This window comes from Eretmochelys imbricata, chromosome 1 (assembly GCF_965152235.1).
Source record: "Eretmochelys imbricata isolate rEreImb1 chromosome 1, rEreImb1.hap1, whole genome shotgun sequence".
NCBI classification, from domain to species: Eukaryota; Metazoa; Chordata; order Testudines; family Cheloniidae; genus Eretmochelys; species Eretmochelys imbricata.
The window spans coordinates 191,855,885-191,883,262 of record NC_135572.1 but is presented as its reverse complement, the minus strand read 5'-3'; the positions used below and the strand labels follow the sequence as shown (position 1 = coordinate 191,883,262).

Below are 27,378 nucleotides of genomic sequence, written 5' to 3'. Positions count from 1 at the left end.
TGCAATTGTGTTCAGCCCAGAAAGAACAGTAATTGAATATTATCAGATTGTAAATGGATGAAATGTTGAACTGAGAGTCCTGAGCTATGTGAATTATGTCATCCTTTATTGCAGAGGCCCTAGGAGCTGCTTAATGCAGCATGTGAAGGGGGTTGCTCCTGTGATTTATTAGTAGATAGTGTGTGTTTGATTTGTATTATGCTTATTTTTACACGTGGCACCACAGAAAGATCACACTGTGTGAAGCTGTGAAGGAGCTGAACACGGTGTTATGAAGGAGCTGCTTGTGTGAATGCTGGACTCTGAATGTGTAACTTTAAGGCCCAAATATTTGTAACCAGATTGGTCTGGGACTTCAGGGGGAGTGGAAAGGGTCCTGAGAACCGACAGGCAGTAAGTGAATGAAGGGTAAGAGGGGCTCTTTTACCTGGGAAATGTACTTGGGATCTTTGTTCTTTTAAAAAGCAGAGGCAAGTGTGACTGGGACAAGGGTTTTTCTCAGGTGTGCTTAGGGATCTAAGTAGTATTATGGTTTGGGGTGGGAGGCAGTTTTGACCCACCTTTAACAATTATTTTTGAAGGAGGGTGACTAACATCTCTGCTCCTATGAGCCTTTGTAAATTACAGGTATGATTGATTTTCTCCTGCAGATGAAGTTTGCCTTTCCGTTCATTATCCTAGGGCTTGGAGCCCGAGGCAACTTTTATTTTGCACTCTGTTTGCTCTTTCTCACTCATCCCATTTGTGAGATGTTTTCCCATCTCTTCAGAGAAGGATGTTGCAAACAGCATTAAAACAAAGCAACCTACATTGAAGCCGGTGCTGCATTTTTTCATAACTTTTGAGATTTTTTTCTTATAGTTTGGTTCCCAGTTTTGCACCTCCCTCCTCTCCTCCCCCCCTCCCCCCGCCCGTACTATGACCACTTGATCACTTCTTGATCTGTGTTACCTTTGTACTTTTAAGTGGAAGGGGTGCACTAGGACCCAGCGAGCTGCCTCTGAAGCAGCCTGCAGAAAGGCAGCTCAGCAGACTCCTCCTTATCTCCAGTGTCAAACTTGACATCAGCCTGCAAGCGGAGCATGGTAACTTCTCCTGCAATCAGCGCTCTCACATCAGTGGCATGCTGCATGAAGATATGCTCCTCTCCCTGCCCTCTGCACCAGCAACATGGATTGTCACATCTCCATCCTCCTCCTTCTCATCTGCTCTGCGCTCAGCTGCGTTGGGGAACTGATTCTCCATCCTACCAACGAAGGTAAGTAAGCCAGGCACAGATAGAGATCCCAGCGGTGACTACACTTTCCGTTTTTCCTAACGTTGGGATCCTGTTTAAAACCGGGTCCGCACCATTTTTTTAAGGTGGTCCAGCGTGATAACTGTTTGTTGAGCGGGTGGACTGAGATTTTCTTTGATTGAACAAATGAGTGGTAAAAGAAACCCTGCAAAATCAGATGGTGGCAGCTGGAACAATTATAACTTTCAATTGCAATGCATAATGGACAGCAGTGTACACAATGCTGTGTGTTAATTTATACAAAGGGGAGGTTGCTTTCTTCACAGTCGTCGTCTTATAGCAAAGTTTAAAAAAGAAAGGTAGCTCCTTTCGTGTGAGCAGCTCGGTGGGGGTGGGGGGAGCATGACATGTTTGGGTGGTGACCGTGACCCATGACACAAGTAAAGGGAGTTTGGTCGTTCGATGGAAGAGCGAGAGAGCGTATCCGTGTGTTTCTGTAGTGGCCGGATTTCACAGACGACGTGGAAGTTGTATATTACATCTCACAAGGTGATGGGCTGCTCCGTGGTACAGGTTATAATGAGCATAAGTAACGCTAATGGGAACCATGATAGTAATGCCCAGTGTGCTTGTCTGCATATAGTGATGTGTATGAAAAGTATATATTCTGTGCTGGATAGCCCAAAGGATAAAGGAGGGAAGGAAAGACTGGGAAAGAAAAGGAAGGAAAGAGAAGTATAGAGAATTTTGTGTTTTCTTCCCTTGAGGTTATATTTTTAAATGCCTTCCCAGCTACACAATTATCAAATTGATCTTACTGTTTATTCACAATTAATGCATGGAATATAACTCATTTATAAAGTAGTCATTTAATTTCCTAATGTTCTCTTTGTATCTAATGTACCTAATTTCTCAGCATCTTTAAAAAAAAATACAAAAAACTTACAGCACCTGTCCTTTTACATGAATTATTTCCTTGCTGATAACTAAACCACAAACCTTGCTTATATGCATAATGATAGTAATATGATGAGTCTTGGTTTATTTCATTTCAGAAACTTTTAATGTAATAAAAAGCAGCCAGTGGTACTGCTCCTTTTAGATAACCTACTTTTATTGCTGTAACAATTTAATTTCAGGCTTTAATTCAAAATAGTCACCTTTTAAAAAAAATCCCTAAACAAGGCATTGGCATATCGTTCTTGTTAGCTTTTGCTAAGTTAATGTGTGAAATTGAATGTGATTAAAATACACAAATTTCAGCAAAATAATTATACCCATTGGACAGTCAGTCTTGAAAGCTAATTTAAAATCTAAGTTGAAAAAGACATGGCTAGCCATTCCCCATGGATAAATAGAAGTGGTGCCACAAGACACTGGACACAGCCTCTGGGATCAGTGTGTCCAAAGCAACTTTTATCTATAAAATCCAGAGGTCAAAAGGTGATGAAGAACTTCTAACAGCGAACAATTGTACAAAACCTACACCTGCTTGATATATATCATTTGCATACAGAAGAAAATATATTAGCTATTAAGATAATTATTTTTGGTGCCCAAGTAATGGTGATGAACTGAGTGACGCCCTAACTGCTTTTGGGGTAAGGCAATTATTGTGTAAAGCTATTTTTTTTTTCTGTAAAGGGGAAAAAACAATTAAAAAAAGATTAAAACTTTACAAATCCAAGTAATTCTTACATCAGCTCTTTTTATTGCTGGGAAGAGTCAATTATATAATGTTATCATAAAAAGTATAGAACAGCTGTAATATATATAGTCTGTGTAAATATTTTTTGTATGGAGAATGCTTCAGAGGTTATTTAATAGAACACACTTTCAAAGTGTTGTGCACAGCTAAGCCTTTCTCCAGCAACACGCTATTTTATAAATAGTGTCGCCCTTCGCAAATGATTTTGGCTAATAAAAACAAGCATGTTCGCAGGGGTTACTTTCTGTGTGTGTTTTTATTACAAAAGATTCTTCACAAAGTATGTAGTTCTGTTAGGCAGTAAGCAGAGCAGCTCCGCTTCCATGATACTTGCAGGCAGACACATAATGTAAACTAAGATAATAATTAAGGCAAAAAGAATTTTGAGAACTGAAGTTTGCTAAAATATCACTAATTTTTCTTTTGTTGAGAATTGCTGGTTTTGAGATTTAATTTAAAAAATTAAGGGAAGTGTGGGGAAAAAAATTCCTATGCAATACGAAATGTGTACTAGGTATAGTTGTCCAAAGAAGCTTCTAATAAGACAGTGTTGTACATTATGACTCCTCCAGTTTGACTTCAGTTTTTTTTTCTTTATCATTACTTTACAAATCTTGTGCAAGATACAGTATGAAATAGATGTAATGTTTTCTGCACAGCCAACGGAAGCGACAACAAAATTGGACAGCAGTGCTTAATCTTCCAGATTGAGTATTATTTTTATATTCCTTCCCCATAATGGAAACTAGGTGTTTCTTCTAAAAATAAAACTAACTTCCAACAATTTAATATTTGTGGTAACTTCGGAAGGCTTGAAATAAATTTTTGATTTGTTTACCATATATTTAGATGGATACAGTGAATTTAAGAATTTGAGTTTTTATAATTTGCTAACATGAGTCACACACACACACATTTGACAATCTATTATCAACATGCATTTTAAAAATCTAAGTTCAAAAAGGTTTTTCTTTTTTTCTTGAAATAATCTTCTCCTGATCACCTTTCTTCTTTCCCACCCCTTTGCTCTAAATTTCCATGGCCAGCACCCCACCCTCCCAAATAAAAAGAAAGTTAAGGGGAAATGTATGTTTATATGATTTTATGGTAATTATTTAGAAAAGTTTTCTTTTTCCAATTGTGAGAATGAACAAACTGTAAGAATTTTAACTAAGAATTTGGTCAAGGGGTGTGTCTGGGTATACCAGTTTTGATACGTGGATAGATAAATAGAACATATGTGAGTTGTATAAAACTTACTGTGGATTAACCAATTAATTTCTCATAGAGTCTTTTAAGAAAGGATGAAACACAATCAAAATTGCTTTACAGTACATGTAACTGCTACTGTACATTAGGCATATTGAAGGTAGTTGTGGGCTACAACCAGAAATATACCAGATTTATTTTATCTGGAAGAATTGTGCAGATTTTTGTGAAAGCGTTTTTAGTGCTAAAATGTTGCTTAAAATATATGGTCATTACAGCCAATACAAACACTGCAACAGCAGGAAAAATAGCAGTAGTAATAGTTATATGTAGGTCTACTTCATTTTTAGTTATTTAATCCAGTTTGGGGGGTTTTGTGCAGGAGAGATGGAACATATGATACTTGTCACCATCACCAAAAGTTTTATTTAAAAAAAACCTGTTCTTTTATGGAAACAGGTAATTTTTGTTAAACTTGTTTCTTAAGAAATCTGCCACATACTGGGCTTTTTTTTTTTTAAACCACACATTTCTTAGCTCTTAAACTATCTCAGTAGTCCCGAAAGAGGCTTTATCAATGTACAGTAGTGAAGTGTGAACCATTCTTGGAGTAATAGGAAAATGTCAGAAAGAATTAACATCTGAATGAGTGGATCATTCCCCAGTTTAGGGTTGACATCTATTTTCAACACACAAGCAGAAAACCCTTAAGGTGAGAATGTGCTGTGCGCTTAAGGTGCATAGAAATCACAGACACTATTATTTCAATTTGATCTAGTTTTTTTACTTTTGGAGGATTACACTTTTTCACTTAGAGGGATGCAGTTTCTTTCAAAACAGTTTATATAGTATCCAGAAATTGAATGAGTTATACAATTCTGTAATTTAATAGCTTTTTCTGATCCTTTTCAGTAACTATGCTATTTGCCTGAGGGTACCAGCAACCTTAATTTCACTGTTTTATAACCCACAACAGTTAACACTTGACCTGGGTCATTAACAGGATTATCAGCAAATTTGTTTAAGCTTTTACTGACAACCTGAATTGCTTCAATAATATTTTGACTGTGCAGACAGGAAACTTCTTGTAACTTCTCAATCTAGCATAAAATTAATTTCTTATGAAAACGATGCTGAAAAGAGGACCAAAATTGTAAATCTGTTTGCAGTACTGAGTTACAAATAGTCTCCATTCTGGTAAACAGTAAACAACTTGTAATCAGTTCCTCTTTCCAGTGTGTATGAGGTTTCATGTTTTTCTCATTCATTACCGTAATGGAACTTTGCATAACTTAGCAATTAAATTACATAGTTTTATTGGTGTGAATATTTACTGTTTACAAAGACTTATTAATATTAATGTGTTTGTTAGCAATGTCAGCTATTACATTTTTAAAAAATGCCAGTGTTGTATGTGCAGTGGCATGTACAACTGACTTTGCAAGAACATTTTTATGTTTTGTTTTAGTGACATTAGGAAATATTGAAAGTGCTGGAAACTTTTCTACAGCAGTGAAAAGGAATTGTATGGGGAAAACTCCTCCTTTTAACAAGCATTATCTTACTCTGTGTCAGCTGTTATTAGATCATGACCAGTTTTGATGTATCGTGGCATAATTCCTGAAGCACTTAAAGTTCAACGGCTGTTAATTTTGTGAGTTTAATTGCAAAAGTGTAATTATAAAGGTAGAAATTTTAACAAAAATATATTGTCTTTTTAAAGTTGGAATTTGGAAGATTTAAACTGGTGAGGTTTAAAGGGCTATTTTTTGTACAGCTGTATCGTATTCAAAGCTGCTGTGTTTTAATCCTTAGCTATATGACCAGACAAGTAATGAGCATGCTTTAATATTCACGCCATGGTGTTTGTAAAATGCAGTATTACAGGGGGGAAAAGTTCAGTGGATTCGTTATTTTGTATGCCTCTGTTTACTGAGAGGTTTTAATATTTTGAATAATTTGTTTCCTTTTCTGTTTGTCACTTTTGAATCTTTCCTGACTTAGCACATTATAATGAAAATATTGTTAAAAGGAAAAATTAAGATGCTTCTCAAAAAATTTACTTAAAATGTTTAAAAAATCAAACCATATCCAAATGTAAGGTTCTTCCCAGAATTTATTTATATACATTTTTTCCCAACAGGGCTAACCTCCTCCCAAAGCTAACATAAAAGTAATAAGCAAAGAGGTAAAAGATTGTGTTTTAAAATTTTCAGTGTATTAAAAAAGCATACGCAGCTACAAGCTTTCGATCATCAGCTATCTGAAAATCTTAAACATGTATGACACACATCAAGTTTAGGCTGTTATTTACAGTAAAATCTTTGCAAGTTCTTGATGCTTCATGAATAACTGTAATTTATTTGCACGTACATTTGACAGGAATATTGGCATTTGTTTAAAAAATTATCATCCTTGGAATAATGCTGAATTCAGCAAATTTGCAGTCAGTATGCTTGCTTTTGATTTTGTTTTAAAATATACAACTTTTCTTCCAGGAAAGCATGTAACTACTCTTGTTCTTGTAATCCGCATTTGATGAAAGGTTTAGAAATACAGATGCAGGTGTTCGTTTTTGTTTTTAGAGATCTGGATTTTATCACCAGTGAGGGTCACTACAGAGCTGTTACCAAATGTGAGAGTACAATCTGCAGACTTTTAAACAGAGGCTGATCTAGTTCTGTTATGCATCCGATAGATTATTATTCATCCAGTTATAATGGTGTCCTAGGCTGCCATTTGATTTCTTTAAGAAATCCTCTGGAGGAGGGGTGACATCCCTCAAAATTCCTAAAGTTCAAAGTTGTGCTCTACAGAACCAGAATTGTGACATTTATTAGAAAATCAGATAGGCACCTAAACTACTGAATTAACCAGGCAAGGAGGAGGCGGTACGCATGTTAGGAAAAGTTCACGGGCAAGGAACAAGTATCTAATAGGTTCTTCACCTTGTGAGACACAATTCCAGCTGACAGAATTTGGTTGCTCCACTGGGCATTGATGTGGGGATTCTCCATTGGGAAAGTCAATATCAATTTTACTTTTTACCAAAGCTCTGTTAGTTATGAAAAGAAGCTCGGCTGCTGGAAAGCATTTACAAGGGGGAAAGGGTAGCAATGGTAGAGAGAAAATAAAGACAAAAATATGTAGGAAAGGGTGTTCTGCTACCCACATTTCTCAACTACAATCTTGTGGGATCTTTAATAGTAAAGTCCAAAGTAAATAGCACTAAGCAAGTAGCACTCTTATGTTATGATCTAATGATAGCTGGTGTTGAGTAAGGTAATGCATGTTAAAAAGAGTTTTCCCTGTTCAGTTCCTATCTATTGCTATAGAAATGTTTCCAGCATTTTCATAATTTCTTTACTTACCAGCAAAATCACATTTAAAGTTATCAGTTTGACTGAAAATCCATTAAAGTGTTACAGCCATTTTTATTTCCAGAAACATTAAATACATTTAAAAAAATAAAAGCTATTGTTGTCAACTGCAGTTATATTCTAAATCATAAACAAAACTTTATAAACTGCTTTATAAATCTACTTTTAAGACAGATTCAAAGGGCACAATCTGATCTTGCGCTGGTATAATTCAGGAGCTGCTTCATTGAAATTCATGGGACACGATTTTCAAAAGCACCTAAGACATATGAGCTTTCAAGGAAACTTGTGCACCTAACTCTGTTCGGAGTTCTTGAAAATCCCAGCTCAAGGAATTCTTTTACCAGTGTGAAACCAATGTGAAATCAGAACTAGGACCCAAAGATTTCAGATTGCTTGTGAAACTCAGTAATAAATGGTGTGACTAAAAGAAATAAAGAACTAGAAATAAAGATAATCCTGTCTCAAAGAAAATGTTGGGAGAGAGACAAAAGAATTAAGCCCCAGCCTGAGAGACTGTCAGCTGGAATGAATGAAACCACACCAAATAAAGTCTTAAACTTGCAGAGATGTTATTAAATGAGACAAACTGTAAGTAGAAACTTCACTGCCAGCCTCCCTTTTTTCTTGAATTACTGTATCCTGCTGTTTCAGGCAAAGTATGGAGGGAAAATCCTATTAATCTGCTGGAAAAATATTGATGAAAGAATAATAGCAGACAAAACGAACAGTAGTAGAAACTTACTAGCAATTAAGAAAACAATGGGATGAATGTTACGGAATAAGGTTCAGTCAGGGCAGTTGAATGTAATATGTTATGGGAACAGTGAAAGCATTTATTTTTTTTGTCCAGCCTGTTTCCCACACCATATTTATATCCACCTCTTGATGGCGAGGACAAAAAGGTTACCTAAGTCCGCATGTTAAAATATTAATGAAAAGACTGCTAGAAAGCTGGTCTCTAATGCCTCCCTGATTTTTAAGTACTTAATTGAAAAGTTTGTTTTGAATTTATTCACTTCAGGAAAGAGAATGTTTTATAGCAAATGTCTAAGGAAGAGAATAACTATCTGAACTGGAAATTTTAAAACCACAAAATCTCCTTCACCGCCCAACTTTTAGGCTTCCCACAGACTTTGCCCAGTAGTAAATAACAAGGAGTGAAGTTATTTTTGTGGCGGAAGTTCTCAGCTGAAACCCAATAAATACATAACCCCTACAGCCGTCTCTCATTAGCTGCATTATTATAATTCTTAATTCAGTGCTCACAGTGTCGCTCAATCCTGAATTAAGGCATAAATAAAGACAGTCTCCCGGTTCCTAAAAATGTTCAGGCTTTGTTTACATTAGCAAGCTTCATGGCTGTGATTCTTCAGCAGTACAGCTCCACAGGTGCCAGTGTATGTGGAAGCTGCAGTGTAGATGGGGTTCAGGCATTTTTACCACCCTATTTAACACTTAAATAACAGGATGGTAAAAACATGCAATCCATGTGTATGCTGTAGTTGCCACAGATGCCATCATCCATCAAGGGGCACTACTGGAGAACTTACAGCTACAAAGTTTTGGGGTAAATAAGGTCTCGGAGTGTAAGGATCCAATCCCGCAAACATTACTCGAGCCCAGTTAAAGAATAGGTGAAAGGAAGTGAGTGTTTGTCCCAGTGAGGGTGAGGGATGAAGTACCCAGGGGAAGTAAAAGGTAGAGAGACTGTGGAAAAAAGGCATTCACTCTGAGGTCAGAACTTGATCTAGAGAACCTAAACCTCCTCAGTCTCCTCTTCTTCTCCATCACACCTCAGTTGCTCCTCTTCACCATCCCTGTCTTTGCTGCTTCCTTTTTCCCCATAATTTCTCCCATCCCTATTTATTCTTTACCTCCCTACCATGATCAGGTAAGCAAGGTAAGGCATATTCTCTTTCCTCTTTTATCTTGGGTGGGAAATTTTGATTTTTACCTCCTACCCGTTCCCTTTCACCCACACACTTCTAATCAGAAGGGAGAACCTTTGGTCCCTGGTTTCCCAGAGGAGGCCATGGCGGAGTACGCTACTCAAACAGTGCACTCTATCAGCAGTACACTCAACAGTACCAGCCTAGCACTCAAGAGTGGAGAGAGGATTGGCAGAGAGTGGGGTTTATGCACAAAGAATGTGCTCAGTTGGAGAAGGGAGGGGCTGCTCGAAGAAGAAATACTGGGAGCTTATGGTGTGTGGGGGAGGCTAATGGTCGGAGGTGACAAAGCAGAAGGTTAAGGTCTGTGAGAAATTGTGATGGGTCGGCGGGTGAGAATTCAACAGCCACATTAGCATTTACCTTTTCTTTGCTATAAATATTTATATTTCTCACATGTGGAAGGAGCAAGAGAATGTTAGCAAGGTTTGGCTTGGAACGGCATCAAATTAAGTCGGGGCAGTTCCATTTTTCATGTGGATAGCACAGCACACATGTTCTGCATTAATTACCTCCATAAATTCAGTGAACCTAGCAAACAATGAGAATAGCATATTGGTGACATCAGTGTATTGGAAAATAGAACTGGTTTTAACATCTTGGTTTCCTCAACATGACACTTCTGGAGCTTTCTGATGCTATGAGCATGTTGTTCTCCCAATTCACACCAAAACATTTAACCATTTGCCCTATGGATATATTCTATACATATGGGTAACTGGGTAAGAGCTCAAACATGTCAGTGCAAGTTGAAAGGTTTGGTTCATAAAAGTTTATCCTTCATAACAATCTGTAAGAGAAGAAGAGATTAATGAAATTATGGGAGATGCACTTGTCTGGATGGCCCTCTGAACATAGTTTAATACATAGATAGATCTTACTAATTTCTGAGCTTTTAAAGAAATGGTAAGGGTTTTTTCTTGCCTAAGCAAAATTTGAAAAGCAACTTCTTCTAAAATCTGTAATAATGCCAGTGTGATTCAACAGTCACTTGCCCTATTAGCTGACAAACATTTGGTTATTTGGGTTCTGGTCCTTGTCTCAACAGACTCTGACATCAAAGAGTGACCGATTACCTAAAACTCCCACTGACTTCACTGGGAGTTGTACACATTGAAGACTCTTAGGATCAGGGTCTTCAGTGTGTTCGCAGTGCAGTAATAAGGAAAGTTTCCATGATCTGGGGAACCATTCTAGGTGTGAATGCTACTCCTGATGAAATCTCTGCTTTCTATGGCATCTGCTGCTGTCAAGAGTTCTAGAGGCTGAGGCTATTGTGCTGTTTCTTGAATTGCTGACATATTTAACAGATATGGGTAGAGTATTGTGATCTAATGCAAAGGGCCCCATCCTATGAGATGCTATGCTGTGTGTCCTCAATCTCTATTGAAGTCAGTAGAAGGCACACAGCATCTTGGAGATGCTCAGCGTCTCTAAGGATGGGGCCCTTTGTAGATCCCAGCTTTATCAGACCCAAAAAGAGACCCATTCTACAAAACTCCTATTGGTTTCATACAAGGTTTCATACAACAGATTTCCATAAGTTATCTCAAGTAGGGAGTGCAGGCTATGGCCAAAGGAAGAATTTTAGGGCTTGATTGTGCAAGGTGCTGAGGCCCTTTTGGGAAGTGTTCAGCTCCTATTGAAGTCAGTTGTGTGGCATTTGGCATTTCATAATGTTTGGTCCTTATAGAAGGGTAAACTTGCCTTTTCCTAATTTCACACCTTCCCTAGTTATGTGGACCTGATTCTGAAATCACCCTGGTTTATATCAGTGTAATTCCACTAAAGTGAGCAGAGTTGCTCCTGATTTAACACGGAGTAACAGTAGAATCAGTCCCTAAGTGTTTCGAACTTGAACTTGAAATCAGGTATTAAGGGATTTGGAAACACTGAAAAAGGGGCAGGGGAGAAAATTTGAATGGCAATGTGAATACAGACATATTGTGCCCGTTTGGGTTTGGAGTGCTCATGTGGGCAAGTCTACTTTTTTTTTTTTTTTTGTAAGTACTGCTCTGGAGGAGGGAGGAAGAATAGGTTTAATTGACAGGAAATCTTTGTGCATTAGAATGATTTTTTTACACAAAAATAAGTTGAAGGTTTGCATTGCAGTTTGGACCTCATTAGGCTCATCCATTCTTAGTTTTTATATTCCTGGCGTAATGAAAAGAACTGGCAGCATAACAACTCTACAGGAAATAGGAGGCTAATAAAACGGAAACTTTATTAGGCCCATTTGATAAATGTTGTGTTCCAGCACACCAATGATGTGTTTTTATACAATTGGAGAGTGAGTTACACACAGTACTAACAGCACTGTACTCCTCTTGTGTAAGAATTTAAGACTGAGAAAAATCAATTTATGTTTCTGGTGGTGATCATACATAAAAATATTTTCTAGGCAAATTGTCAAAATAACACAGACAGGTGTGAGAAAATCCACCATGTATCTCTGCCAAAACTGCTCTCTACTGACTGGCAAAACATCTACTATTTCAGTGTTGATGCTTTCTGAGTAGAGATGCCTACATGTGCCTTTTCTTTTATCCTGGGAGAAATAGGGCATGGTCTTTCTGTGAACCACTGAGTTCAATGGGAATTTGAGGGCATTTGGCACTCTGTAGGATCATGCTCAAAATAGATTAGTTTATACATCAAACTATTTTGCATCTCATGGCTATCCTCTGAACACTCTTCCCCCCCCCCCCCCACTGAGATGAGGGGGAAAGTATTTTAGCATGCAGTGAGCTCTCTACGTTTTGCAGTAACAAAATTTTAGTAACTTTAATTCTTGTTTCCAAATGTTTTCAGCTTTATGGGTTTTTTTAAATACAATAATAATATTTTGCTCTTCTACACCTTTAGTGTGAGGATTTCATAGTGTTTAGCACGCCTTTGGGGGGAGGGCACAATTGTCCTTTGTTCTGTACATGTGCAGGGGAGTTAGAAGGATGTAACTTGACCCTAACTCAGCTGTATAGGTGTTACATCTGGTGGGTCTCAGAGTTGGAAGCAGAACAGCCCTGTGGAACATCTCCATTGCCCGTGCAGGTGGGTGGAGAGTGAATGGGCAGGAGTGAGGAGTGGATAGAGCCTTTGGCTACCAGCTAGCACTAGTTGAGCCAACGAGGGAAGAGGGAGTGAGGAAATGTGTTACTGATCTGAGCCAGCAGCAAAGTACTTCCTGTATGGAGCAATCGTTGAGTCGGGGGAAAATTGTGATTCAGTCACAGGTTCCTCCTTAGTCTGGTCCTAGGGCATTGCAGTTTATAATCTAGCTCTTTATTTGTGGGCATTTCTGTAGTGCTCATCAGTGTGCTGAGTCCCCTCGTTAAGTGCTTAACAACAGTCCCATGAGAGAGAATTACAATGAGATTCCTATTTTGGTACCTTCTCTGATCAACCCTAGGAAGAACAGACTACCTGAATCTGGCTCCACCAGGAGTTCGGGAGCATGTTTGCTGAAAAGAATAAAACTGAGGGAAAAATGAAATTCTCTTGCTCCTGAAGTACAAGGCCAATTGCCAGAAGTTGCAAAATATCAGTGTTGCAAGATTTGACAAGTAACAAAAAGTCAATAAATGATTTAACCTAATATAGAGAACTTACCGTTTAATAAAAATAGATTTCTGGAACACTAATAATTTGAAAGGTAACTTGACACATCTGAATATGGTTGGGCTGTGCTTTTTATTTGAGTTCATAGCAATAACTTTTGGATTTGGGGCATGGCTTATTTGTTATGTAATAAACATCTTTGCCAGAATGATGGAGGCCTGTACCCTCCAGTTTGTTTTCTGTCTCGGTTGCCGCTGCACTCAATTTTACGGCAAGTTGTTTTTGTTTCATTTTTTTGGATGTGGCTTTTTTTCTTTGCTTGTACAGTTCTGTAGTCAGCAGTTTAACCACAGATTGAAAATGGCATTTGCCAAATTTGTAATGCTCTGCACAAAATCCTATTTTGTATTGTTCAACATAAGAGGGGCATAGCAGAAAAACTGCAGTTCTCACTACAATTGTGTGTCTCCCCAAAGGCTATGGCATGGCCTTAATCTGCCAGAAGATTTCCCCCTAAGGTCCACATTTGGAATGAGAACTGTATAGCACAAAAGGCCAAATCTTAGCGGCGCCTGAGCAGGAGAGCATAAGAAATAGCAAGTTTCTACTGGGGTTTCTAGGGCACTTACACCAGTGAAGGATAGGTGGAGTGCAGCATGACCAGATGCCTGACATGTTCCATGTGCCGGAGATTGAGGAGGCAAAGGTGCCAGAGCAACACACTTGGACAGAGCAGACTTCTCCTATACCAGGGGAGTTCTCAGCTGGGCATTTGCAGCATGAACTACGGCCCTTTTATGCCACTTGAGCAGCATAAAGTGGCTCTAATGTCACTACAGAATCTGGACTATTATGAATATATACTCATGTAAATGAGTAGAGAATCAGGCCCCAAGTCAGCTACTTAAAAGGATTTGGGGCAAGGGTAATTTAGAATCACATGTTGTTTCTGAATGCTGTTACTTGAACAGGGACATAGCATTGGTTAGAACTGTTTATGCCAGAATTCCTAATCTCCAAACCGCTTCCTGTCCATAACCAGAAATTCCATAGAAACCCTTTACCTTATTTTTGACCATCATGATGGTTCGTCCCAGATGTCTGTACACAATGGGGCATGTCTTCACCCTGGCCACAACCCAGCTTGCCTGTTTGCAGTTGCCATTTCCACCCAGAAAACAAACTCTGGGTGCAAATCTGAGCAACTGCAACTTCAGCTCCCTCCCTTCTGCCTGTAATCTGGTAGTTTAGAGGAGCCGACCCTCAGACCTGTACACATAGTTGATTAAGTGTATAAAAATTCAGGTGCGGATTGTCCTGGCAACAGGGAGGCTACCATTCTAAAAATGTATGTAAGTATGTGAACAGACTCCACTCTGTCCCACCCCAAAACCAAATCCTGGCTAGGTTCCTGCTTCAAAGTGCCTTCTTTGCTTCCCAGAGAGTTACACAGCATATTTTGGTTATGAACATCCTCGTTTTTTGTGTTGGATAGCCACAATAAGGTTTTTTCCCCTTTGCTAGCATTTTTCTAATAACTAATATTATTCTAAATTAACCAGAGCAGACAACATTTACGTGTATGCGGTGTTTTTTTGTAACCGTGTTGGTCCCAGGATATTAGAGAGACAAGGTGGGTGAGGTAAATCTCTCACCAGCAGAAGTTGGTCCAATAAAAGATATTATCTCACCCACCTTGACTTTCTAACATTTACATGGTGTTGTTTTACTTTAACTTGAAAAATGTTTGAGTAGTTGAAAAATCATTTATTTTAGCCAAATCAGTGATCCTTTCTTACCTCACATGACTGGGGAATGTTTAGTGACAAACAAAGCTGCTGTTATCAAATCCTTGTACTTTAGATCTTGAAAATTGACTATTGGCAGGCTCTCTCCTCCAGTTTTTATGAAACACGGGCTACCTCAGGATGGTTCTCCTTGGCACAACATTTTGGTTAATTGTTTTTTCTTCAGATGGGGAATGTATTTATTTTGTATTCGGTTTACTATAGAAGTTTGAACCTCACGTCTTCCTTGAAGTGCTGCCTCTTTCAGGTGGAGAATGTGATTCTGATCCCTTCCTAGTTTTCTGCCTAACTCTTTTGTCTTCTGTGAAATTACTCCTGATTTAGCATGGTATACATGAGAACAGAAACAAGTCGATAAATTTAGAGTTTCTGTTGTCAGTGGGCCTGTATATCAAACACATCTCAAACCCGTTCATTTCACTAGTTCCTTGTACTACAATACCTACAAAAATGCAAGCAAGTTTGTATTCCATGTGTGTTATATTCCTGTTCCAAGCTCTGGGAAGAGATTCTTTCTTACAATTTAGCACAGCCTGAACTGAGGTAGCTTATTATGGTTTCTCTTAAATTGGGAAGTCGACTACTCTGGAGCCCAAAGCAGCAGGCAAGGAGGCAAGGCTCTTAGGAAAGAACATGTTGTTAATAGACAGCATTGCAGGCACGTTGCCATATGGCATAAATAGCCATAGCATACTGTACAGTGAACAAGCCCGTTATATGAAAGGACTAAAGCCATTGAATTCCCAAAGCTGGAATTGTGATTGTTGCTCATTTTGTAGATCGCTGTGATATTTAAATACTGGCAAGCAGCAAGGTTATGAAGTCCCTCTCACCAATATTTAGCATTGTTTTAAAAACAGTCATGTGTTGTGGACTAGTGCAATGCACTGAGGTATTAGTGAGCTGTTGATTTTTATCTCTGTCTTACAAGAACACTTCTGCGCTCATTTCTCCTTGGTATGATAACTGCCATTCTTTTATGACAATTGTATACCAGTGACACCCTCCACTCCCCAGATGGGGCATAAACATTTTGTAGAGAAAAAAACGGTTTAAAGCAGCAATACCTGGCATTGTCTCTATTCAGCTGAAGTCCACATTACATCTCCCACAGTAACAAACCGACCAAAGAATTAAATATTGCAACGCTAGTAAGGCTGGAGGTTTGAAGGAATGAACAGCCAGTTCTGAAGGCAACATTTTAAATAAGATTCCGGCTCGATAATACCAGCTGGCATGGAAATAGAATCTGTTTCTGAGCACCCTCAGCTCTCAGTGGCGTCAGTGAGAGTTGAGGAAGCTGAACATTGTGCAGGACTGGACTCAGCAGGCTTAAATCTCAGAGCACTTAAAACTTTAATAAAATAAACTTCACAACTCTGAGGTAGATAAATAATCCAACCATTTTAGAAGTGTAGAGACACAAAGGCATGGAGAGCTTAAGTGAGTTGCCTGAGATGATACAAGGTGAATCAATGGGAGAACTGTAAAGACACCAAGAGTTATGACTCTCAGTGCCCTGTCATAACCATTAGACACTTCACCCCTCCTTCCTTCCCAAAGTTAGCAAAACAGGGAGGTTAGTAGCTTGATTTTGGACATGCTGTGCATCCACAGATCCTATTGAAATCAACATCTCTAAAAATCAGACAAGATGTTCAGTGCACTTGCAACAGTTTATGCCACCACTGACTTCACTGTAGTGGTTCCTGGTTATGCTAATAGTGTTCTTGGATATAATAATTTCCCATACAGAAAAAAATACTGTCATGTAAATAGCTGCACACCTTATCTACTTTTTTTCAAACTTTATGCAGGTCACCTGATTTTTCATGTTAAAACACATAAGATTCAATTTAAATATATATTTTTTGTTCTTAATTAAGAAGTATTTTAATTGCATATTTAAAAACCTGCTGGTCTGCCCTGATACACACCAGCTGACGGTCTGGCTGGATGTTGGTTTATATTACATTTAATAAGTTAGTCAGGTTGATTTTATAAATCAACATGCTGTCTTAGTATACTACGGTATATTTACCACCCATCTAATGAAATCTTTGAAGTGATTTCATTATGTGGGTCAATAATCTCAATAATCTGACATATTACTTTATTATAATCCAGTAATTCCTTGCAAAAAGATTTAGGCCACAAACATCTAATTCACATTTTTATTTGTCTTTGTCCTTACATTTTATATTCTAGGAAAAGAATTTCCTCCCTCTAGATCTCTAGCATGATGGATCATGTTGTGACACACGATGTCTAGTTGTATCAATCATTTTCCTCTTCCATGCCTTTGTGCCATGCATTGTGCCTGTTGCAGCCTAATAAGGTCTAGCTGAATTAATTGTTTGCCCTGTATTGAAGTACGTGGAAATGAGATTGCATGTTTTTGCTCTTCCTCTGGGCCTTAGGACAAATGAGCTGAATATCTCATGACTTTTTTTTTCCAGTGAGCAAAATATTTATTTTTAAAAAGTAATACGTGGGGGGCAGGTGGGGTGGAAAGTGGTATATTTCTAGATACAGATAAAGATGTTCTGGGGGGAAAATCTCTTTGAAGGCTGTTTCTAGGGGGAAAATGCTCTGTCTTCAAATTCGAGTAAGGTTCTTGATAACCTAAATCTTTTGAGAAACGAAATTATCTCTGTGTTCCTATGCAGTGGAAGCCAGACTGAGATTTTCTGACCTCCAATATGAATCCCATTAGACAACTGATGACTTCACAGAGCAAAGGGCAAGATGTTTTACCAGGACAATCCATATCCCTCAGGTTTTTTTCTTTGACTGTTTTCCACCCGTGCGCTCTTTCTTCTTACCTCCCACCATTTAACAGAGAAAGAGAAATTGGTTGCATTTATAATGAGTGGGGATAACCTGGTTAGTCAAGTGAGGGTCCATAAGGTTTTCTGATCCCTTTCCACCAGAGATGTAACGTGCAGTAGACTTCTCAGTCTCGGCCCCTCCCAGAAAGTGATGGGGGATGTACAAGATTATACAGTACAAAGTTGATCAATAAGCTCAGCACAAAATCAGAATGACGGGTCTGGAGCATAGCTTTTGCCTTCTTGAATTTATCACTATATAAATATTTGCCAGTGTTAGCGAAATGTGTGGGATGCATGTGAAAGTGGTGTGTCTGGTGTTTCTGTTTTGGGGGATGGGAAAAGTGGAAGCAGGGACAAAAGGAACTGGAAGTTAGATGAAGACCTCTATTGCATTCAGTTTGTGCATTCAGCATGCTGCAGATGATAACCTGGCTGCTACTGCTTAATACTGTGCTTTTCAACACCTCACTCCCCTTTGGAAGAATTCCCACTTCCCCCCCAGATGGATACTATTAGCTGATTTGGTTGCTATTTTTACGTCTAAATTGCAGACTCTCTCCTGCTCTGTAATTTGTTTGTTCATTCTAACTTGGGAATAGTGTTCTATAAATGAATGCTATGTACACTAATGGTTAGGATGGGGAAAACTTCAAACATGTCATTTTTATTTGTATTGAGGTAAAGAGGCCAACTCAGACAGCATATCCACACATGCAGATATCAAACATGTGTCTGAAAGGAATGCAGCTGAGCCACTTGGACATGCAATCAAGTTAACTCCTCAGCTGTGAGGTGTAGGTTAAAGTGAGTGTGTTATAACCACAGGCCGTTTTACCTAGTGATAGCCATAAAATCATAAAATGCACTGGAAAATCCAATGTGCTAGGGGTGAGTAGCTTATCCTCCCCCACATATCTGTCATACCTGTATGCTTCCCTTGTTTATGTCTTGCCCTGAAACTCCATTTCTTCAAATAATAATACCTAGCTTGGGTGGGGTGCAACCAGGCTTGTTGCTGGTGTCCCCTGTGGCCAGTTTCTAGTGTGATTAAGGGGATAAAATGAACAGCTCCCAGAGGTAAAAGACCTGGGATTTTGCTGATGGACTTGAAGCTCAGGAGATCGGGTGAGACATTGTGGTCCTTGTGGGCCGAGGTTGCCATCATTCTGCACCCTCTGCCCCCTCCTTGTATGAAGCTATGATGTTTCATACTCAAGTGTGGTAATTGCTGGCTACTGAGAATTTTTTAATGGCAACCATGGTAGGTACCATCTGAAATAAGTGGAGTGCTATGCTCATCATTAGTCTGATAGAAGTGAGTTTGTGAAGAATGGCAGTTGGAGCTGGGCAGGAGACCGCCGGGACCTAAATGCTTAGTCAGGATGATTGGTGGATTTGCTTTGCTGTCAAGCACTCTGACACAGATGCCACAGCTCCCTGGAGCCCAAGCTACGGAAGAGGGACAGCAGATGTTTCCTCCTTGGCCTGGTGGATCAACACTTTATGGCAAGGGAGCAGATGCTGCAAGCGTCTGAGTACAGACCTGGTCCTTATGCTGCAATGATGCCAGCAGAGTTAATACTGGAGTAGCATGGGAAAGTGTCCTACCGTGGTGGACGAAATAAGGCAGCCCTTCCCAGAAACCCACTACACCTACTTTTGTGTAGATTAAACTAAAAAAATAATAGCATGCAACCTCTACGGTTTGATTGGAAATGTGTACTCACCAGAGGTGCCTTCCCCGGCATCATGTTCCGCTGCCAACTGGTCCTGTGAGGGGGTGGGTTCCAGGATTAAAAACAGTACTTGGCTGTCGGAGAGAATGGATCCTCCACTTGCCTGCCTTGCACTCTCCTCCTCCTCTTCCTCATCAACAGTGTCCTCCTTGTTGTTGCTCGAGGTCGCCTGGGGCTCTTGGGAGTTATCTATGGAGTGTTTTGGGGTAGTGGTGGGGTTGCCACCAAGAATAGCATGCAGCTTCTCATAAAAGTGGCATGTCTGTGGGGCAGAACCAAAGTGACTGTTTGCCTCCCTTGTCTTCTGGTACGCTTGCCGAAGCTCCTTTATTTTCACGTGGTGCTTCTGCATGTCCCTGGTGTAGCCCTTCTCACCCATGCCCCACGCAATCTTGACATAGATGTCAATATTTCTTCTGCTGTATCGGAACTCTGCCTGCACAGACTGTTCTCCCCACACAGCAATAAGATCCACCACTTCCTGTGTGCTCCATGCTGGAGCGTGTTTGCGACCTTGAGTCTCCATGATCAGCTGTGCTGGTGAGCTCTTCATGCTGATCAAACAGGAAATAAAAATGCAAAAGTTCCCAAGGCTTTACCAGGGGAGCAGCTATTTCCTGTGTACCTGGCTGATGTGCAGTGGAGTTGAAAGTGCTCTCCAGAGCGGTCACAGCTGAGCACTGTGGGACACCTCCTGGAGGCCAATTCATTCGAATTACACAATGCAGTGTCTACACTATCCCCATGTCGACCCATAGATGTTGAATCAAGCGCTATGCCTCTCACAGAGGTGGAGTACAGAAGTCAACTTTACAGGCCACTTGGGTCAGCGGAAAGGACTTGGTAGCGTAAACACATACAATATTAGTTCAACTTAACACGGTTTATTTAATCCTAAATTTGTAGTGTAGACCAGGCCTTAGAAAAAATGAAATAAGTCAGAATGTAATTTTCTTTAAAAATGGGTATGTAATTGTCACGGAAGTACTTTTGTTTTCACAGACTGGAGAATAACTCATTCACTATGGAATAACACAATTTCAAAAATATATTTATATCCTTATAATGATGTATTGTTTTTGTCTATTTCTGAGATCATACATCCGTCTTTTCCCACCCCTTTTTTCCCCTGTGTGGTACCTTTAAAAAAAGTTTTAATTGCTTTATTTTCTTAGTAATGGCCATAATTAAATAGCAAGTCATGAAGGATGCCAAAATTAATACAGATAGCTCTACTTAACAGATTTATAGATAATTTCAGGGTTTTCCCCCCTCCTAATCCCATCCCTCTCCTTTCTCTGAGCACCAGTGCCCACACCATCTGGTCCAGAGAACAGTGACAACCCTTCAGGCTTAAAAACAGAAGAACCCTACAATATTACTGCCTAGATTACAGTGGTTATTTCTTTTTGAAAGTCACATCATACTGAGATGTTAAAACTCCCTTGTATATAGAATGAGATTTCTTCCTTTTGTCATTGTCAATAGTTTTTATATTTAAAACAAAAATCCCAAATTGTAAATGATAAATATTAGAGATGCATGGATCCCTGTTGTTGTGCATTAATATGTCTCATTGACTGGTGCTAATGTTAAGACTGACAATGACTCTTTGTCACTAATGTGTGTTGGGCTCATCTGTCCTGGTTCACGTTAATAAATAAATGTGTAGTTTGTGGAGCCATCTGATCAGTTATTTCACTTGACTAGAGTCTACAAATAAAACTTGCTTTTGTTTTTGCAAAATAGCAGTATCAGGGAATAATGGGCTTTATTGGATCTATTTTAGAGCTTAAAAAAAACTCATTTAATTAACTAGATACTTTACATTTCAAAGGTATTCCAAAATAAAATCTGCACTCTTCTACAGAAGGTTAAAAGAAAAAGGATAACCCTGATGATAGCTATCCAGTGGCAGTCATCTTTAAGAAGTTTTCTTTAAGTTAAAGCACCGTGGTTTAAAAATATCTAATATTTTACTTAATATAATTCTGGAAAATACTCCATTAGTGCAAGATGATTTGGAGAATCAATCTGATCAGAAGGCAGAAAGGGTAAAGCCCTTAGTCAGCATTTATTATTTATTTTTGTATGTTGAGAAAAGTATATATGGGAAAATGTAAGCTTTTAATCAAAGATTTAAATATTCACATCTCACCTATGTAGTTAGATGCATTGACACAAATTTCAGGCATATGAGGGGAGAACCTTGCATTGTATGCTGCAGATAGAACAGCTCAATTTCCTCCCTCCTCTCCCTTCCCCCGAGCCCTCTCGCTGTAATGATTTGGACAGAGATCCATCCATTGCTTAGTTTTGCCAATTGTTTTAAAAGTTCTACCTCCTCTGTACTTACAATGTTTTAATATAAACAAGCGGATCCTTTCATCTCTTTCGTAGTAAACCGTCTGACCACCTGAACAAATCAACGACTTCACGAGGCCCCCAAATAAACACATCTTTTAGTAGAGAGTAACTGGTTAAAGGGACAGAGGCAAATGAAACTCATTCTTCTTCTTTTTGTCTTCTTTTATAGTTAATCTGCTGGATTCAAAAGCAATTCAAGGGGAGCTGGGCTGGATCTCCTACCCATCACATGGGGTGAGTTCACTAGACTGTGAAATGGGAAAGTGCTGCTACAGATCAATGTGCTATTTAACTATTGTTTCCTCTTCAGACAACGCTATGCTGGGGCCCTTTGGAGCTTCAAAAATAGTCTATTCTAAATTTGAAATTATGGTTTGTGCTGTATTAGTATGTTACCTTTTCATTAGAACATACATCATACTGCATGTAATCCCCATGGTGAGGTCATCCTTAATGAGAAGAATTAAAGGGGTGGGGCTTCCCCATTTTATGCAAATTGTCTTTAAATCTTCCTCCCTGTATGATGTGCATTTCTAATATGTAGTGTGGAACTATTCTTCTTAGTGATGCTTTTAGATGAAACTAGAACTGACATGGAAATGTGTAGACCAATTTTCAGTAGATATCACAAATGTCTATTTTATTGTTTTTTGTTTTTTGGGGTTTTTTTGCTGGTAAAGGTGCTGTTCTCTCTGTGGTAAAAGTTAGGCAAATATCTGGATACATTTCTTTGTGTGTTTTCTTGTACATTTTCTAATATTGTCTAGAACAAATTCAACTGGATCTCTTATTTGTAACTGAAATTGTCTAGTGTTAGGATTCTTACACTTCTAGCTTTTAAACTTTTTGAAGCAAAAGAGACACGTATAAATTCTGTTTGATTGAGTTTTTTTAAATACTTGATTTATGGCTTACCAAACATTTACCTCTTTATTTGTTATTATTATTACTGAAGGAGCGGTCAGCCATTTGATAGCTGAAACTTTATGATTTCCCAGTAGGTAAAAGAAACTCCAGTACTCCTGTTTCACAGTGGAGGATGGTTCACTTGAGTACATTTTTAAAAAGATTCTTTGCACAGTCAATTTTAAAATCCCAAGTAATGAAGCTTTCTCACTGTCCAATGGGAAAGTAACCCACAGCTTAATATATGTCTTAGTCAGAAAGATTCCCCCTTATATTCAGTCTAAATATTCCTTTCTTTATTTAGTTCCATTATGCCTCATTGTGTCATGCTCCTGGGTACCATACTAAATTATTCCTCTCCATTCTTGGTGTTCACCCCATCCCTTCCCAACTGTAAATTAGAAGAACAATGTACAAAAAAAGAGCCATTTGGAAATCTAATACTCTTTTTATTGCTGTTTGAGTAATTGAATGTGACAGTAAAGCACCTGGGGCCAAATTCTCTCCTTGGATTTGGTGGAGTCTTTACTTGGCGTTGCACACATGCATCTGAGAGCTCCGTTTGGCACACAGCAGATGAAACAATGCAGTATGTTTTAATTGGGGCAGAGCTCTGTGTTCTTTTCCTTCCAGATTATTGGTAGTTTTGATTAAAAATGTTACTTAAATAGCCATTTTGCTTCTTGCTCATGGAGATATTAGAATATAGATTGAAGGTACTTCCATCTCCTATTTTACTATGGGTGATCCATTATCCATACTTCAGGGATCACTCATCTTTATCTGAATGCATCCGATGAAGTGAGCTGTAGCTCACGAAAGATTATGCTAAAATAAATTTGTCTCTAAGGTGCCACAAGTACTCCTTTTCTTTTTGCAAATACAGACTAACACGGCTGCTACTCTGAAACCTGTCATCTTTATCTGCCTTTCTTCCTATCACACCTTGAGTTTGACCGAATGCCCAATCTTCTAGAGTATCCAAAACATCACTATCCTGTGATTCATCAGCTTGTTTGGAGGAGGCAGTGGTATGATTTGAGTCAGGATTCTGGCATGTCCGAGGGTGTAAGATGACTCACATGACTAACATGGGAGTGAGAAGTTATTAGTGTGTGAAGTCTCAGATTTCAAAGTTCTGTTGGGCAGTTAAAATATTAATAAAAAAATCTGACAAAACTGCTCATTTGTCAACTTTATTCTGCGCATCTGTTTTGTTTTATGGATGTTCCCTGTCATCACTCAGCGTTCTCTGTGGGAGCCACTGGGCGCTGAGCACTCCTAAAAAGCAGGCCAGTGGCCACTTCTTTAGATATCTAAATGGGAACTGCTGAGTGCTGAGCTAGAAAATCTGACCTCAGGCCTCCCTATAAATAATGCAGCGTTAATTGTAGTTCAGTGTGTGGTGTTCTGCACTTTCCCCTATCTGAATTTGTTTGAAATCCATTGAATTATGACATGGTACATACATAAATGAAATGATGGGTACACAGAATAGTTAGTTTTCAAACCATCGGTATTGGCAGGAGACTTTTTTTTTAAATCAGATTTTTCATTTCCCAGGATGATCCATTTTTAACTGCTCAGTATAATGAGTTTTCAATAGGATCTGCTCGGTGCTGAATGCTTCTGAAAACCTGGCCAATACACTTAGATGCCTAGATGGTAGTGTACTATTTTAAAAATCTGCCGCCAATTGTGTGTTCTGATCATCATGTCAAAATCTGGCCCCTGGTTTTAATGCAAGCCTGGGAATTGTGAACGCCACAGTTCTGCTTCTAGTTCTGTGAGTGACTCCTTCAGTAGCTTTGGGCAAGTTGTCTTAGTCTACTTCTCCATCTGTACATTGGAAATAGCAACACTTGTTTCTCTCCCTCACAGGACAGAATTAGTTAATGTTTATGAAGTACTCTGCGAATAACTAGAGTCCTGGAAATGCTAAATAGTATTGTTTGTATGATCACAATGCCTTAAAATAATAGTTTAAAATGTTTACACAAAGAAAATCTCTGTGTGTCCAGATGGGACCATGAATAAGTGTTTGGATTATACTATTCCTCTTCCTACCCATCCCACTCCAGAATGAAAAGTTTCCAATGGTTATTGTCAGACTGTTCAATAAGCAACTTTTGGTGAGTTGGGTGTACAGGACAGAACTTCCCAGCTATTTCCTAGCTCATCAGTTTCTAGTCTCCATTTTGTATTTTTTTTCGAAAGCCTCATTTGGTTCTTTTGGCAGCCTCTCTGCTCTACTCCGCTTCTGCATTGATCTCCCTGCAGCTGTGCCTCTCCTGCCTTGGAGGCCTAAAGCAGCAAGAGGCAAAGCAGCTGGCAGAGGAATGATACAGGGCATCATGATGGCTGTAAGAAAAATAGACTTGCTAGATTACTCTACCAGGACTCTCATATCCCATAGAGCAATTTTTTTAGCCTTTGCAAGTCAGTGTTGATTTGGGTAAATCTGCCTAAGCTTTTCCTGTATGTGCGGTTCCTACCTACCATAGTATCCCTGCGGAACAAAACTGTACAATACACATAGATTTGTACTGATGTGCTTCTAAAATAATGAGATTCTTAGGTTGAAGTCACAGAATAGTAAATTCACTTATATCTCTTATCTTGGTGTGATTGTGGTACAGAACCAGGCCCCAAACTGTGTTCCTTTACATGCTGTGATATTTTAAGCTTAAAATTTTAAATATAAATTTTAAAAAATAGAAATAGAGAAAGAAAGTACTATGAACTGTGCCATAAAAGTGATGTAATAATAGGAAAGTTAAATGGGAGTGGAAACGTGAAACATCCTTTTCATAGTCCTTTATTTATACTGGTTTAATTAAACCCTGTAAATACAGCTGCATCTGTCTTCCAGTTAACTAAAATATGAACTTAAACTTCAGTGGAAAAAACATTATAATAAAGATGTCACATCGTACTGAAGCATTGCTAATAGCGAGGTAGTGATTTACAAGGTAAAGCTAATAGAGCTACACTTGAGGCTGTGATTCACAAATGAGGATGCTGGTATTGTGCCAGCTCTTTTCCAAGATCCAGCAGTATTCCCATCAGAAGCCATAAATGTCAAGATGCTGAGGAGGGTTACTTATATAAATAACCCCCCATCCAGTGATTTATCAAAAGGTATCTCATAGAGATTTTTCAGGTTAATCATTTTACCCGATTCTAGAAAATGACTCGAAGTGATTGTCATGCTCAGTATTCTGTGGTACATCTCATTCTAAAATCTGATTTTACTTGGGGTTATATAACAGAAGCATTGAGAAATTCCTGAATATTTATGTTAAGATTTATAGCTCATTGGTATTCAGAGATCTATGTGTCCCACATAACTCCCTGATGGCAGTGTTTCAGACCCTGGTTAATAATATGGCCCTGTAAGACCGTGATCATTCCTTGAGCCATCCCCCACAATCCCCCGTAATCTTGGCATCAGTGACACCGATCTGGTCAAACTCATTCAGACCAGTTCAAGATAAAACCTTGGCCCATCCAGACGGCAAAGCAACTGTTTTGAAAAATAGAATAGCTGGGTTTGCTTATATCTGAATGTGATCGGCAGCAGCCACAAAGCCTGTATCCTGTGCTGCCACCACTAGCACCTGCCTCTGCAACCTTTTTGTCCTGTCAGTCAAATACCCGCTCCATGTCTGTAGATTTCATTGAACGGGGAAAAAGGAAGAGCTGCTTAGTCTTTACAGAGTATATTATTGATATGCTGATTAAGCATAACGCAACTGATCATTAACTGCAATTCACGTAAATTACAGCAGCACAGATGTGGGGGGGGGGTTGGGAAGATAAAAAAGCAAGTGACTTTTAATAATATACAATACAAACGGGATGGATAATTCATGCAGGACAAAAAGAGTAGAGTCCAAATCCCGTTCTGCATATTCATGTGAGTGGTCATATTGGTTTCAGGGTGATTTTTTGCATAAATAAGCTGACTAGGATTTGGCCCTAGGTTAGTGTTCTTTGGTTTGGTAAACATTAATCTCAGATACCTTCATGTACCCGCCTCATGACATGACCTGAATATAAAAGGTACTAGATGTACTACAGTATCATTAGGGCATGGCCTAATCTTTAAATGTTACCATTAATGTTTTTTGGCTGTGAAAATGTATTAGTTTTCTCTATGGTTCACAGAAAAAAAAAGATAAAACCAGTTCTTGTATTTTTTTTCTGTTACTAACCATAGAAAATAAGCACTCCTTGCATATATGGTTAATATGCTTTACCTATTTGTGCATACATTTGTCTTGCATATAATCACCATTAATAAATTATGGCCAAAATTTTCGAACTTTGGGTGCCTGAAGTAAGGCACTTAAATCTATAGGTAGCATTTATGATCCCTGAGTACCTGCAGCTTCACGCTGACTTTACTGGGAGCTGTGGTTGCCAGGACCGGCTCTAGGCACTAGCAAAGCAAGCACGTTCTTGGTGCGGCACAATTCCAGGGGCGGCATTCTGGTCACCCTTTTTTGTGGGGGTGGGGTGGGGCTTGAGCAGTTGTGCTCTCGGAGCTTGGGGCAGCAAAAAACCTAGAGCCGGCCCTGGTGGTTGCTCAATACTGCTGAAATTCAAGGGACTTACTGAGGTCCCTAATTATAGATTAGGGGACTTACTATAGACACTTGAACATTTTGGCTTGTGTGC

The 27,378-nt window shown here is 38.9% G+C and overlaps 1 protein-coding gene across 1 annotated transcript in view; it reads left to right on the top strand.

Annotated features, from left to right (window-relative positions):
* Positions 1–1,170: 1,170 nt before the first annotated feature.
* EPHA3 (EPH receptor A3) overlaps positions 1,171–27,378 on the top strand; it is a 297,851-nt gene continuing 271,643 nt past the window's right edge. Inside the window, exons 1-2 of the mRNA XM_077807293.1 lie at positions 1,171–1,258; positions 21,959–22,023. Of these exons, the coding sequence (XP_077663419.1) occupies positions 1,171–1,258; positions 21,959–22,023 (153 nt within the window). The remainder of the gene's footprint in view (positions 1,259–21,958; positions 22,024–27,378) is intronic.